The sequence below is a fragment of the Haliotis asinina genome, chromosome 5 (genome assembly GCF_037392515.1).
Source record: "Haliotis asinina isolate JCU_RB_2024 chromosome 5, JCU_Hal_asi_v2, whole genome shotgun sequence".
In the NCBI taxonomy this organism is placed as follows: Eukaryota; Metazoa; Mollusca; class Gastropoda; order Lepetellida; family Haliotidae; genus Haliotis; species Haliotis asinina.
In genome coordinates, this window is record NC_090284.1 from 47,440,168 (window position 1) to 47,452,599 (window position 12,432).

General features: G+C 39.8%; 1 protein-coding gene across 1 annotated transcript in view; it reads right to left on the bottom strand.

Moving 5' to 3' along the window:
• The window catches only part of LOC137284646 (cadherin EGF LAG seven-pass G-type receptor 1-like), a 122,437-nt gene that overhangs the window by 19,670 nt on the left and 90,335 nt on the right, over nt 1-12,432 (bottom strand). Inside the window, exons 18-24 of the mRNA XM_067816537.1 lie at nt 11,292-11,391; nt 10,867-11,035; nt 6,918-6,984; nt 6,507-6,567; nt 6,104-6,189; nt 4,481-4,607; nt 3,879-3,920 (exon numbers count right to left, since the gene is read on the bottom strand). Of these exons, the coding sequence (XP_067672638.1) occupies nt 3,879-3,920; nt 4,481-4,607; nt 6,104-6,189; nt 6,507-6,567; nt 6,918-6,984; nt 10,867-11,035; nt 11,292-11,391 (652 nt within the window). The remainder of the gene's footprint in view (nt 1-3,878; nt 3,921-4,480; nt 4,608-6,103; nt 6,190-6,506; nt 6,568-6,917; nt 6,985-10,866; nt 11,036-11,291; nt 11,392-12,432) is intronic.

The following is a 12,432-nucleotide window of genomic DNA, read 5'->3' on the forward strand; positions in this document are numbered from 1 at the left end:
TGAGCACATACTAACATGTCGACCTGTTTACTTCTGACATACAGTGAAAAAGAAATAATACTAAAGCACTCTTAGAAACAAACGATTTCGAGAACAGAGAAGGCAAGGCGTGTTTCAAATGTATTGATATTAACCATCCGATGCGACAAGTTAATACAAAAGTTAAAAATCTTCGTAAATTCACGAGAACACATGGCACAAGTGACAATAAGGAAATTTCAGGGGACATAATTTTTCACTTTTGCGTCCTACCTCCACATGTCTACCATGCAAGAAAATATGTCAAAAATAATTATTATTTTGTAAATTAACACAAATAGACCACAGTTGTTCATGATGATCTGCAGCTATTATTTTTCCATCGTCTGTCATCCTCATCAAGGGTCCCTTTTCAAACATCCATCAAATATCATTTAACAAAGTATTGAACAAACTACGTTATTAAACTGCACTAAAACTGAACTCAATAAAATGGTGCTTGATTTTAATCATATTCATCCCTGCTTCAATGATAACGCTCAATGATTATTTCATCTGGATGAAAACGTGGTAAATAATACGACTATAAGCTACATTTGAACATGCACGGGTCACAACAGAATGTAACGAACCTAATTTCAGAAACCAATCAACATCCCAATAACAGAGCACAGCATGTGTCAAACACCCTTTTGTGGTTCCTCTATAATTATAATGCCATCAGAAAGCAAACCCACCTGCCGAAGTACCAATTACCCTTTCATCCAATCAGCAAAACATATAGGTACATTCTGTATTGACGGATTTCTTCATAAAGCATCCCACAAACACACGTCCTACTTACAGTATTAAGCAGACCCTTTACACCCGCCCAGCAGTCAAAATGACGCCAACGCATTATAAATTCTTAGCTTTAATGATACGGCTAGACATCCAACCGTGCCTAAACCACGGTCCTTGATGAAACCCCTAGGTACTTCACATAACATTACATTCCAAGTTCCGTTACCATATGGTTGTCCCTTAGCTATTCATGTTCCATCTTGTAATCCAAGAACACCATAACTTAATAGCTCATTATTTATCTCGGGGCGTTTAGTTAAGCTGCTAGCGTTTAAATACAGGGACTGTCAAACGTTATTTCGGCTGATGATGCCATATCAATGGGTATTAGAGGATCTTCCTTTTCGGACAATTGACCAGCAAGGATGCCTGTGGTTATCGCCGAGACGTCCGAGTTTTCACCACAGAGTGTCCAATTACTTTATCATCATTACTGAAGATCAAAGATGCATTGAGGTGACAAAAATACAAATAATCATACTAATTCTTTGTTGGGATAATAAAACTACACCCCTATCAAGTCAATCATAAAATACCCCCTATCTCCGGAAAACCTTATCTGTAGTGTTTTGTCTTTTTGATGTAGGGCAACAAAACGCGTAGCCCATTGCTCAGCCTCGTGGCTCCTTTCAGCGGCTTTTGAAGAGGCACTTCGGCGTGCGCCATAACAATAGCCGTTTTCACTGGCTCAGAGAAGCGTGAAATCACCCATGGTGTGGCCGTGTGCGCGAGAGAAGGATATCCCAAGCCTCTCACCTCTGTCCAATACGATCACAATACAGTTGTAGTGACAAATCACTCTGGCGGCCCAGGTACACACAACAATGTGTCTTACCGGAAACAAAAAACCGCCATTGTTACGCGCGTTAAACACCATCTGTCACTACGCGCCTGTTCACCATTTACGCTACAGCTCCGCACAGAATGACGATGTCCGCCATTGTTGAAACCCTTACGATCGTTATAGAGGACTAATAAACAAGATATTAAGCCGAATGCAATAGACAGGGCCCTCGATCAGATATTGGGCGCTCCTCCGGGACCCCGCAGCCTTTTTTAGCCTTCTGGCGAAAAGGTTGTGTTAAAAACTGAGAACTTTTAATGTGTCTCTGCTCTATCGATCTGTTTGACTGTGTTAAAGTTTTATCGTGTTTTTAATTCAAAGGGCGCACATGGCTTCTTTAGACAAAAGAGATAAGCATGATGAATTACTTTCTGATTCATTTACAATTCTTTCTTTTCCAACACTGAATTAAACTAATCTTATACATTATACGAACAATTCTAATTTCATTTGGTCTAGAATTGATATTTTGCAAACGGAAAGTCGGTTTCAGGGAAGATGTCTTAGGATCATTATTCATAACCAAAATTAACAAGATTTATCTGAAATGAATCTCAAATCTGAATGAACGAGTCGCAAACGCTTTTCTATTTAGATAAAAACAAACACATACGTCCGCGCCGGGCATATTGAGGTCTGATAATATTCGGAATACATTCAGATGAATTTGCGCTGGTGGGTGGGTTGGTTGCTGGTGTTCGTCACACCGTGGGTTGACAGACATATGTATGAGACTTACAACTGCGGAGAGCCATCTGATTATAATCCCGATGCCATATGTTTTGTTGCTTAGCGACGCACTTAGCAAGTGTTCGGTTATAGACAACATCTCGATGACTTTCATCGTGATTATAGGCAGATAAGCTAAACATTGTATATGACGATAAGTGCCAATACCCCGTTTGTTTATCGGGATTGTAGAGTCTAAAATCACATGTGCATCTCTTATTTGTTTTCACTCGGGAGTTTAATACTGAATAGAATTTAGATCGCATATCTGATCAGTTACAAAACAAGCAGATTCTGCTTGTATACTTGATACACACAGTTACATAATCACATACATTTCAGAGATATGTAACTCAGAGTGACCGTGGTCTAAAAGGCGTCTGAAATGCAAGCATTGCTATTATAATAGGAAACTCATAAGCCAAATGTTCCTGAACACCATCGACAGTTGCTAAAATGAAATGTGATTTTGTAAAACATAAATACCAGAAATAATAAACAAAAGAGGCAAAATCTGTTTTCCTTCCAAAATGTTCAACGAGAAAAACTTTACTGATCGCAAACATTATATGACGCTTCAATCGACAACCACATGCAATACGCGTACTGTGTCTCGCAGTCAGTCACTGAGATTTAATTTCTTTGTTTAATTTCAATTTAACGTACTCAAGAACGTAAAAAGAATAATGTTTCCGAAATATCGTGGATTTTCTCAAGCGCATGATGTAAGTGTATATCAGGACTAATAAATCACTACTATAATTTGACTTCTAATACATGTGACCCGTCAAGGTCCGGGTTAGAATAGGCCTTCAGCAACTCATGCTTGTCATATAAGGCGACTATGCTTGCCGTAAGAGGCGACTAACGAGATCGGGTGGTCAGGTTCGTTAACTTGGTTGACACATGTCATCGGTTCCCAATGATCGATGGTCATGTTGTTGATCACTGGATTGTCTGGTCCAGACTCGATTAATTACATACCGCCACCATATAGACGGAATATTGCTGAGTGCTGCGCAAACCTCAACTCAACTCACCACTCACTCCCTACTAATGACGTTACTCATATCATTGATTCTCTGCCATAGCCCCTATCAGGGCGATAGTGTAGCGTAATACTGAAAGCGTTCGCTGTCACACCAAACAGTCGGGTTTGAATCCCCATACGGGTACAGTGTATGAAGCTCATTTATTGTGTACCCCGCCGTGATATTGCTGGAATATTGCTAAAAGAGGCGTAAAACAATACACACACCAACACACCTAATGATAATCACCATAAACCATAACACCACCTGGGGACGTAACATACACAGAGGACGTAACAGTGTTATCATCCACTAAGCAGATAAAAGCATGAACAATATGAAGATTAGACAAATGCTACTAGGACACTCTATCCTGAATACTTCACAAGATGGTCTTGGATTAGTATATTTATGGTAAAGAAAGGCAGCAGAGGGACGTGCACGTCACTTACCTCTTCATGCAGTAGGACGAAAAATACTACGAAGAAAGCACCCTGAAGCGATAAAAGAATATTCAGTAAGCAAATACCAACAACGTTGAACTATAGATTTACTCTGTAAATCCCGAAAGAACATTCATGATTCCTACTTATTTTGCTCCGGGTGCGGCTTTAAAGCGGTGTGTTAGAGCATGAATGTTGGTCGAATCCCCCCTTAAATACCTATTGAATAGCATTGTGTCAACTGTCCCAAAGTTTCTTCGTATATTCAATATCTGACGCGATGACCACGTTGAAAATACAAACCCCGCCAACCAAACTTCCATCTAGTAAAGATGTAAGTAAAAGTCTAAAAAAGATCTTAACACATAAGCTTGTTACACAAATTTAGTTAATACCATTTTCAGAATAATAACCTTCTTTGAATATTCCTTGATCCGTCTATACGTCTGTATCAAACACCCTATGTGTATATGAAATATTTTACTTGAAACCAAGTCAACACACAGTGAGCGTTTTCAGTAAAATTGGAACCAAATACTCGTGGTCAATGCTGAACAACAGAATACAACAGGATCTGTTCTCACAAAGAATTAATTAAATGAATAACTCACCTGTAAAAAATTAAACATGGCAAATAGGTATTTCAATATTGTGTCCACCATCTTTATGGAGATGAAGGCAAACGACCAACATACGGTGTTTAGAATAAGCTGGGTCCACACACCCTTCATGTGGATTCTGCAAAATTAAAATAGAAAAATTAAAATTAGAAAAGTACGTCAATCTGGTTTGTATACTTAATCAAGATAGATTCACTGGATAGATGTATGGCATACCAATATATCAACATGAACATGAGGTAGACATATATATAAAGACTGAGATGGTTTTATGATATTTTTGCTGTATTTGTGTGTTTTAACGCTGCAATAGTCCATTATATGGTGGCAGTTCGTAAATAAGAGAGTCTGGACCAGACAGCATAGTGATTGATATCATGAGCATCGATCTATGCTATTGGAATACGATGACATGTACAAACACGATCTGGTTCGTCTTTTCTTACCAAGAGAAAGGACCAGTTCTTCACGCGAGAGTAATACTATGTACAGTATCTATCAGTTTGGCTGTTTTCGAACAAGACGCGATTCCCAAATGCCACCTTACAACGAGACTATAAGTCATTGAAGCTGTGGTTATATGACAGTCGTCTCATAAACTCACATAAACACACGGTATAATGGCCAGTTTATCACCTCACTGTCTAACCAGAGATTAAAGGGATTCCTCATAAGGTTCAATATAACAAATCTTTTAAAGATTCCGTCACTGGCTTACAATATCAAGCATTGTGAAGCATCAGTCCCGAGTTAACAATTGCCATTGGAAGGGATGGTCTACACGAACCAATTCCGTATACTAGACCAGGGTGTGAGATGCGTTTTGCACCGCACTCAGCAATACTGCAGCTGTTTGACGGTGTTCTCTAAATAATCTGGACCAGACAATCCAGTGACTAACAACATGCACATCGATCTACGCTATTCTGATACGGTACCATGTCAGCCACGTGATCGAACCTGACCACCCGATACAGTCAGTCGCCTCTTACAACAACCATGGGTACACTAGACCAATACGAACTGTTTCTTGTTTCATACCAGCTTCAGTGTTATTCCATATGTCAACGGTCTCTAAATACTTAAGTCTGGCCCCGACACACTGATGACTGACATTATTTGCATCGATAAGAATCAATGAACTACCGTATTTCCTCTAATATGCGTCACCGCAGCTAATTGTTTCAACGGACCCCTGGACTCCGCGCTTTTTGGAGGCTCGGCGCTAATAATACCGGTACCCGTGTGGATGACAGGAAGTTATGATTTCAGGGAACATTCCTCAATACATTATTTTTAGACCAAGGGAAAATACATTTGCGAAAAAATGCAAAGGTTTATACCCGGCGCTTATTCGAGGTCCGGCACTTATTACTTAAAGCACTGCATTATCCCCGGCGCTTATTAGATTCTCTTGATAGAGGAAGTACGGTATATCGTCCTGTTTAAACACCTGTTTAATTTAGCTTAGTCTTAGGAAAAGAACTGTGAACTGATCAGCTACTATGGCTGATTAAAGAACATAAATAACATTATAGTTTAAATTTAAATCTTAAATGCACGATATACAGGTTATGTATGCTTGTGTTTGGAATTGCAAAATTGAATACTTACAATATAACTTTATTAGTCTTTTCACTTTTCGTGTAGGAATTTTCGTTGTGTTCTTTGGCGGTAAATATCAACACTAAAATATTTATCTGAAATGTAAACAAGAATGTTAATGTATGCAAATAAATATATAAGGCAAAATATAATATCACACAACGTGTCCATAAGCGTCCACTGTATTGAATATTGTTTTCTTTACATACTGAATCCAGCAAGAGTAGTCTCCCTGTATGACTATCACGGATATTTTACGACGCATCGTTCTCTTACTACTTATTCAGGCTGGGAACGAGGTTGAAGTGTGTGTGTTCAGCAATATTAAAGCTATACGGTGGTTGGAATAACTACCTGCGGACAGATTTATTGATTCTTTGCATTCGTTACGAAGTTATAAAACTATTCTTACCGCTAAAACGCCCACTGCAGGACCAATAAATAACCAAAAATGTTCCCAGGCAATCCAACACCTGTAAATACATGCAGAAATATGGAAAAAAATTATATTTTCAGTACGTAGATATTATTTTGTGAATGCATACAGGTTGAGATAATCGGAATTATGAGGATGTGGTGTCAGGCATGGAAATATTCTTGAATAAAATGAGCATTGTTAATAAATACATAAACAGATTTTCTTCTTTACAACCAACATCACTATCGTTCCACAATAAGGTGTATACTAATAAAACATAGACTGCAACCCACCTGACATTTATTCAAATGTTTTACTATGGTTTCAAGAACATGATCAGTGTTTTTGCTATCTTGCTGATAAAATGTACATGGCATATGTATGATAAACAATTATTTTACTTACATGTCTGGTGCGTAATAATTATCCGAGTGACTCCCAACGAAAGCCCCCACAAGAACAGCGGGTATCACTGAAAGTTACAGGCATAACGCACTTCAGAAATAAACACAAATTAGTCAGAACCGTCAGATGTATGGTGCGTTGTTAAGACTGCTAATTCAGATATACATAACCGTAAGCTACGGGGGTACTTAACGTCCATAACTGTTGTAAACGAACTGCGACCCATAACTGTTGTAAAGGAACTGCCATATCACCCACTATCTGAAAACGTCATCCACTATCCCACTAAGACACAATAAATTCAATGGAATAGTAGTAGTAGTATATAGTGGTGGTAGTAGTAGTAGTAGTAGCAGCAGCAGTAGTGGTAGCAGTAGTATAAAGTAGAGGCAGCAGCAGTAGTAGTAGTATGTAGTAGTAGTAGCAGCAGCAGTAGTAGTGGTAGTCATAACAGTATTATGTAGAAGTAGTAGTAGCAGTAGTATATAGTAGTTGTAGTGTCAGCAGCAGTAGTATATAGTAATAGCAGCAGTAGTAGTAGCAGTAGTAGTAGTAGCAGCAGCAGTAGTAGTGGTAGCAGTAGTATATAGTAGTTGTAGTGTCAGCAGCAGTAGTATATAGTAATAGCAGCAGTAGTAGTAGCAGTAGTAGTAGTAGTAGAAGCAGTAGTAGTGGTAGCAGTAGTATATAGTAGTTGTAGTGTCAGCAGCAGTAGTATATAGTAATAGCAGCAGTAGTAGTAGCAGTAGTAGTAGTAGCAGCAGCAGTAGTAGTGGTAGCAGTAGTATATAGTAATAGCAGCAGTAGTATATAGTAGTTGTAGTATATAGTAGCAGCAGTAGTAGTAGTAGTCATAACAGTATTATGTAGAAGTAGTAGTAGCAGTAGTATATAGTAGTTGTAGTGTCAGCAGCAGTAGTAGCAGTAGTAGTAGTAGAAGCAGTAGTAGTGGTAGCAGTAGTATATAGTAGTTGTAGTGTCAGCAGCAGTAGTATATAGTAATAGCAGCAGTAGTAGTAGCAGTAGTAGTAGTAGCAGCAGCAGTAGTAGTGGTAGCAGTAGTATATAGTAATAGCAGCAGTAGTATATAGTAGTTGTAGTATATAGTAGCAGCAGCAGTAGTAGTAGTCATAACAGTATTATGTAGAAGTAGTAGTAGCAGTAGTATATAGTAGTTGTAGTGTCAGCAGCAGTAGTAGCAGTAGTAGTAGTAGAAGCAGTAGTAGTGGTAGCAGTAGTATATAGTAGTTGTAGTGTCAGCAGCAGTAGTATATAGTAGTTGTAGTATATAGTAGCAGCAGTAGTAGTAGTAGTCATAACAGTATTATGTAGAAGTAGTAGTAGCAGTAGTATATAGTAGTTGTAGTGTCAGCAGCAGTAGTAGCAGTAGTAGTAGTAGAAGCAGTAGTAGTGGTAGCAGTAGTATATAGTAGTTGTAGTGTCAGCAGCAGTAGTATATAGTAATAGCAGCAGTAGTAGTAGCAGTAGTAGTAGTAGCAGCAGCAGTAGTAGTGGTAGCAGTAGTATATAGTAATAGCAGCAGTAGTATATAGTAGTTGTAGTATATAGTAGCAGCAGTAGTAGTAGTAGTCATAACAGTATTATGTAGAAGTAGTAGTAGCAGTAGTATATAGTAGTTGTAGTGTCAGCAGCAGTAGTATATAGTAATAGCAGCAGTAGTAGTAGCAGTAGTAGTAGTAGCAGCAGCAGTAGTAGTGGTAGCAGTAGTATATAGTAATAGCAGCAGTAGTATATAGTAGTTGTAGTGTCAGCAGCAGCAGCAGCAGTAGTAGTAGTAGTCATAACAGTATTATGTAGAAGTAGTAGTAGCAGTAGTATATAGTAGTTGTAGTGTCAGCAGCAGTAGTATATAGTAATAGCAGCAGTAGTAGTAGCAGTAGTAGTAGTAGCAGCAGCAGTAGTAGTGGTAGCAGTAGTATATAGTAATAGCAGCAGTAGTATATAGTAGTTGTAGTATATAGTAGCAGCAGTAGTAGTAGTAGTCATAACAGTATTATGTAGAAGTAATAGCAGCAGTAGTATATAGTAGTTGTAGTGTCAGCAGCAGTAGTAGCAGTAGTAGTAGTAGTCATAACAGTATTATGTAGAAGTAATAGCAGCAGTAGTATATAGTAGTTGTAGTGTCAGCAGCAGTAGTAGCAGTAGTAGTAGTAGAAGCAGTAGTAGTGGTAGCAGTAGTATATAGTAATAGCAGCAGTAGTATATAGTAGTTGTAGTATATAGTAGTAGTAGCAGCAGCAGTAGTAGTAGTAGTCGTAACAGTAGTATGTAGAAGTAGTACTAGCAGTAGTATATAGTAGTTGTAGTAGTAGCAGCAGTAGTAGTAGTAGTCGTAACAGTAGTATGTAGAAGTAGTACTAGCAGTAGTATATAGTAGTTGTAGTAGTAGCAGCAGTAGTAGTAGTAGTCGTAACAGTAGTATGTAGAAGTAGTAGTAGCAGTAGTATATAGTAGTTGTAGTAGTAGCAGCAGCAGCAGTAGCAGCAGTAGTAGTAGCAGCAGCAGCAGTAGTAGTATATAGTAGTAGTAGTAGTAGTAGTAGCAGTAGCAGCAGCAGCAGCAGTAGTAGCAGCAGTAGTAGTAGTAGTGGTAGCAGTAGCAGCAGCAGTAGTAGCAGCAGCAGTACTAGTGGTAGCAGTAGTATATAGTAGTAGCAGCAGCAGTAGTATATAGTAGCAGCAGCAGCAGTAGCAGTAGCAGCAGTAGTAGTAGCAGCAGCAGCAGTAGCAGCAGTAGTAGTAGTAGTAGCAGCAGTAGTAGTATATAGTAGTAGCAGTAGCAGCAGCAGTATATAGTAGTACGTAGTAGTAGCAGTACTACTACTAGTAGCAGTAGTAGCAGTAGTAGTAGTATATAGTAGCAGTAGCAGTATGTAGTAGTAGTAGTAGCAGCAGCAGCAGCAGCAGCAGCAGCAGCAGTAGCATTAGTAGTAGTAGTAGTAGTGATGGTGGTGGTGGAAGGGATATCGATGTAATCATTTAAACAACCAGAGTTCCAGATACATGGCAAAATTAGAAGTGCAAAAGTGTCTATTTTTTCGGATGTGTACTTTACAATCCATATCCTCGATAGACCATAATAAATTGTTCAAATTGCATAAGTCACTGTCACTGACCGAGGTTCATAAAGGCACACATGAAACATTTGAATGTTTAGGTGAAGGTCATCTGGTCTCAATATTCTATAGGAGTGTTGAACCGCTTGAACCGTCCATGAAACCATTCTGAATACGAATCATGGCCAGGGGAATGTTCACCCACGCTTCCTGCAGAGCTTGTGCCAACTGTTGGAGGTTTCGTGGTCGTTGTTGCAGAGATCAAGAGTATCCACTAAATATTCGATGAGCTTCAAACGCGCTGACCGTGATGGCCAGTCCATGGATGTTGTGGTTCCTCAAATAGGTCGTGCTGACGTTTGGTAGTTACATTATAAGAAAGGTGTGTGGTCCAAGAATTCCATCTGTGTACCGTCGGCCTGTTCAGCTAGTAGAGTAGGTGGCGTTTCTCATCATTACACCCTCTCTCACACAACCCTGGTTCTTACTGTATGTGGCATAACGTTCTCCCCGATATCTGCAAACACGACGTCTGTCCATCGTTGTTGTGGTTAACCCTGTGCCCGTGACACCACTGACGTCGCACGGCATTCATTTAGTATGAATATTATCAAAACTCCGTTTGATATTTCCATTCTTCCTACAACTGCGTAACGTTTTCTTTTTTGTAGACTGTATATCCAATTCTATCCCTCTAAGACATCACCCACTGTCCAACCAAGATGTCACCCACTATCCCACTAAGACGTCACCCACTATCCCACTAAGAAGCCACCCACTATCCCCTAGACACCACCCACTATCGCACTAAGACGTCACCCACTATCCCACTAAGACCTCACCCACTATCCCACTAAGACGTCACCCACTTACCCCAGCCGAGGACGTAGTATCTGACGAGGGAGCCCGAGTCAGTGAGCTCGCCTTGGTTGTGGGCGGAGTACGTGATGACGATGTACAGGTTGAAGGCTTCATTCATCAACCACGAGTACGTGGCCAGAAAGAAGTAGTGCAGGAGGATGGCGAACACCTGACAGACAACCTGGAGTAGAAAGTGTAAGGTAAACACGTAACAAACAATAGGGAATATGGTATGAAGTAAACCTTATGGAATTCAAGAAGATGCTGTTAGATAGATAACTGGATTATGATATTTGTTTTGGTAAACAAGTGGTAAAAGATCGCAAATACAGTACAAGGAAATGGTGCTAAATGACTACGTGGTGTGTTATCTGGATTATGAGATGGTGAAAGGTAAACCTGGGGTAGATACCTGAGAATATATATCCTGTACTTACCGGCTGGTCATATCTGTCGATGCCGAACATGAAGACTATCTGAGCGAACATGACGGACAAACACAGGTTCTTGTGAAGGGACGCCGTTGTGGAGGAGGTTCTGAAAAGACACATGCACATTAGTGAGAGTGAGTGAGTGAGTGAGTGATTAGGTGGGCGAATGAATGAGTGTGCGAGCAAGTGGTTTAGCGATAAGGAAGCTATGTTGAGTGCGCGTGCGTGAATCATGAATGAGAGAGGGGGAGGTATAGTGATGGGCATGCTGAGTGAGTCTGCCTTTCGGCGATGCGGTGCATACGTCGAGCAAGTGATCTGTGTCTATGACGTGTATAAGTAAGTGTATCACGTGACAGGGGCTAATGACAGAGTGTACGGGAGAACTGCACCTAATCGGCACCCTACAAAGCTGACAGAATCCGTAATCACCAATACGGAAAATACAAACATACAACCTAACATTTTGTCAATTTATATTTTTATGGTTATAAGCTTGTGAAGTGACAGTGAACTAATTAAGATACACATAACTATCCCGTCTTCCCACACCAACTTTAGTTAAAGACTCAATTTTCTCATACCTGACATTGTTTATTACAAGTCTGTGTTTGGTAGTCAAAGTGTGTGCGTCTGAATAATCATTAGCTGTCCGTAACTCAAAGTCATGTGCGACTCCAAGTCCCCGACTTGCTCCTTGGTATAGAGCTAGATGCACGGTATGAACATGATCAACTGCAGATGTTAGAGAGCCTTCTAATTTGTCTGGGTTTGGTGCCGCCTTTATAAAGGCTTGTCCAGACAGGATGATTGGTACTGTGTAAGGTAGGTATAATTCCCACAAATTGAAGGTGGCGTGACGTTTGCGATCTTTACTTACTTGGGATAATGCCTAGCCATGGATATTTCTGTAAAGGTCTTTGACAGTCTGGTATTCCGACCTTCACATGGTGAACCTTCGACTTAATTACAGTGAAGGATGTGTCTCTTCGCAAAGAGTTTAACCACGTGAAGGTACAATATATCATCTCAACAGCAGTTTCATATTCCTTTTGTGTCAAACTCTTGAAATTTCAAGGAAATGTTTTACGCTCTTTTCAACACATAAAAGGCCCAAGCGGACGCACATGTTTAAGCGTTGTCAGTG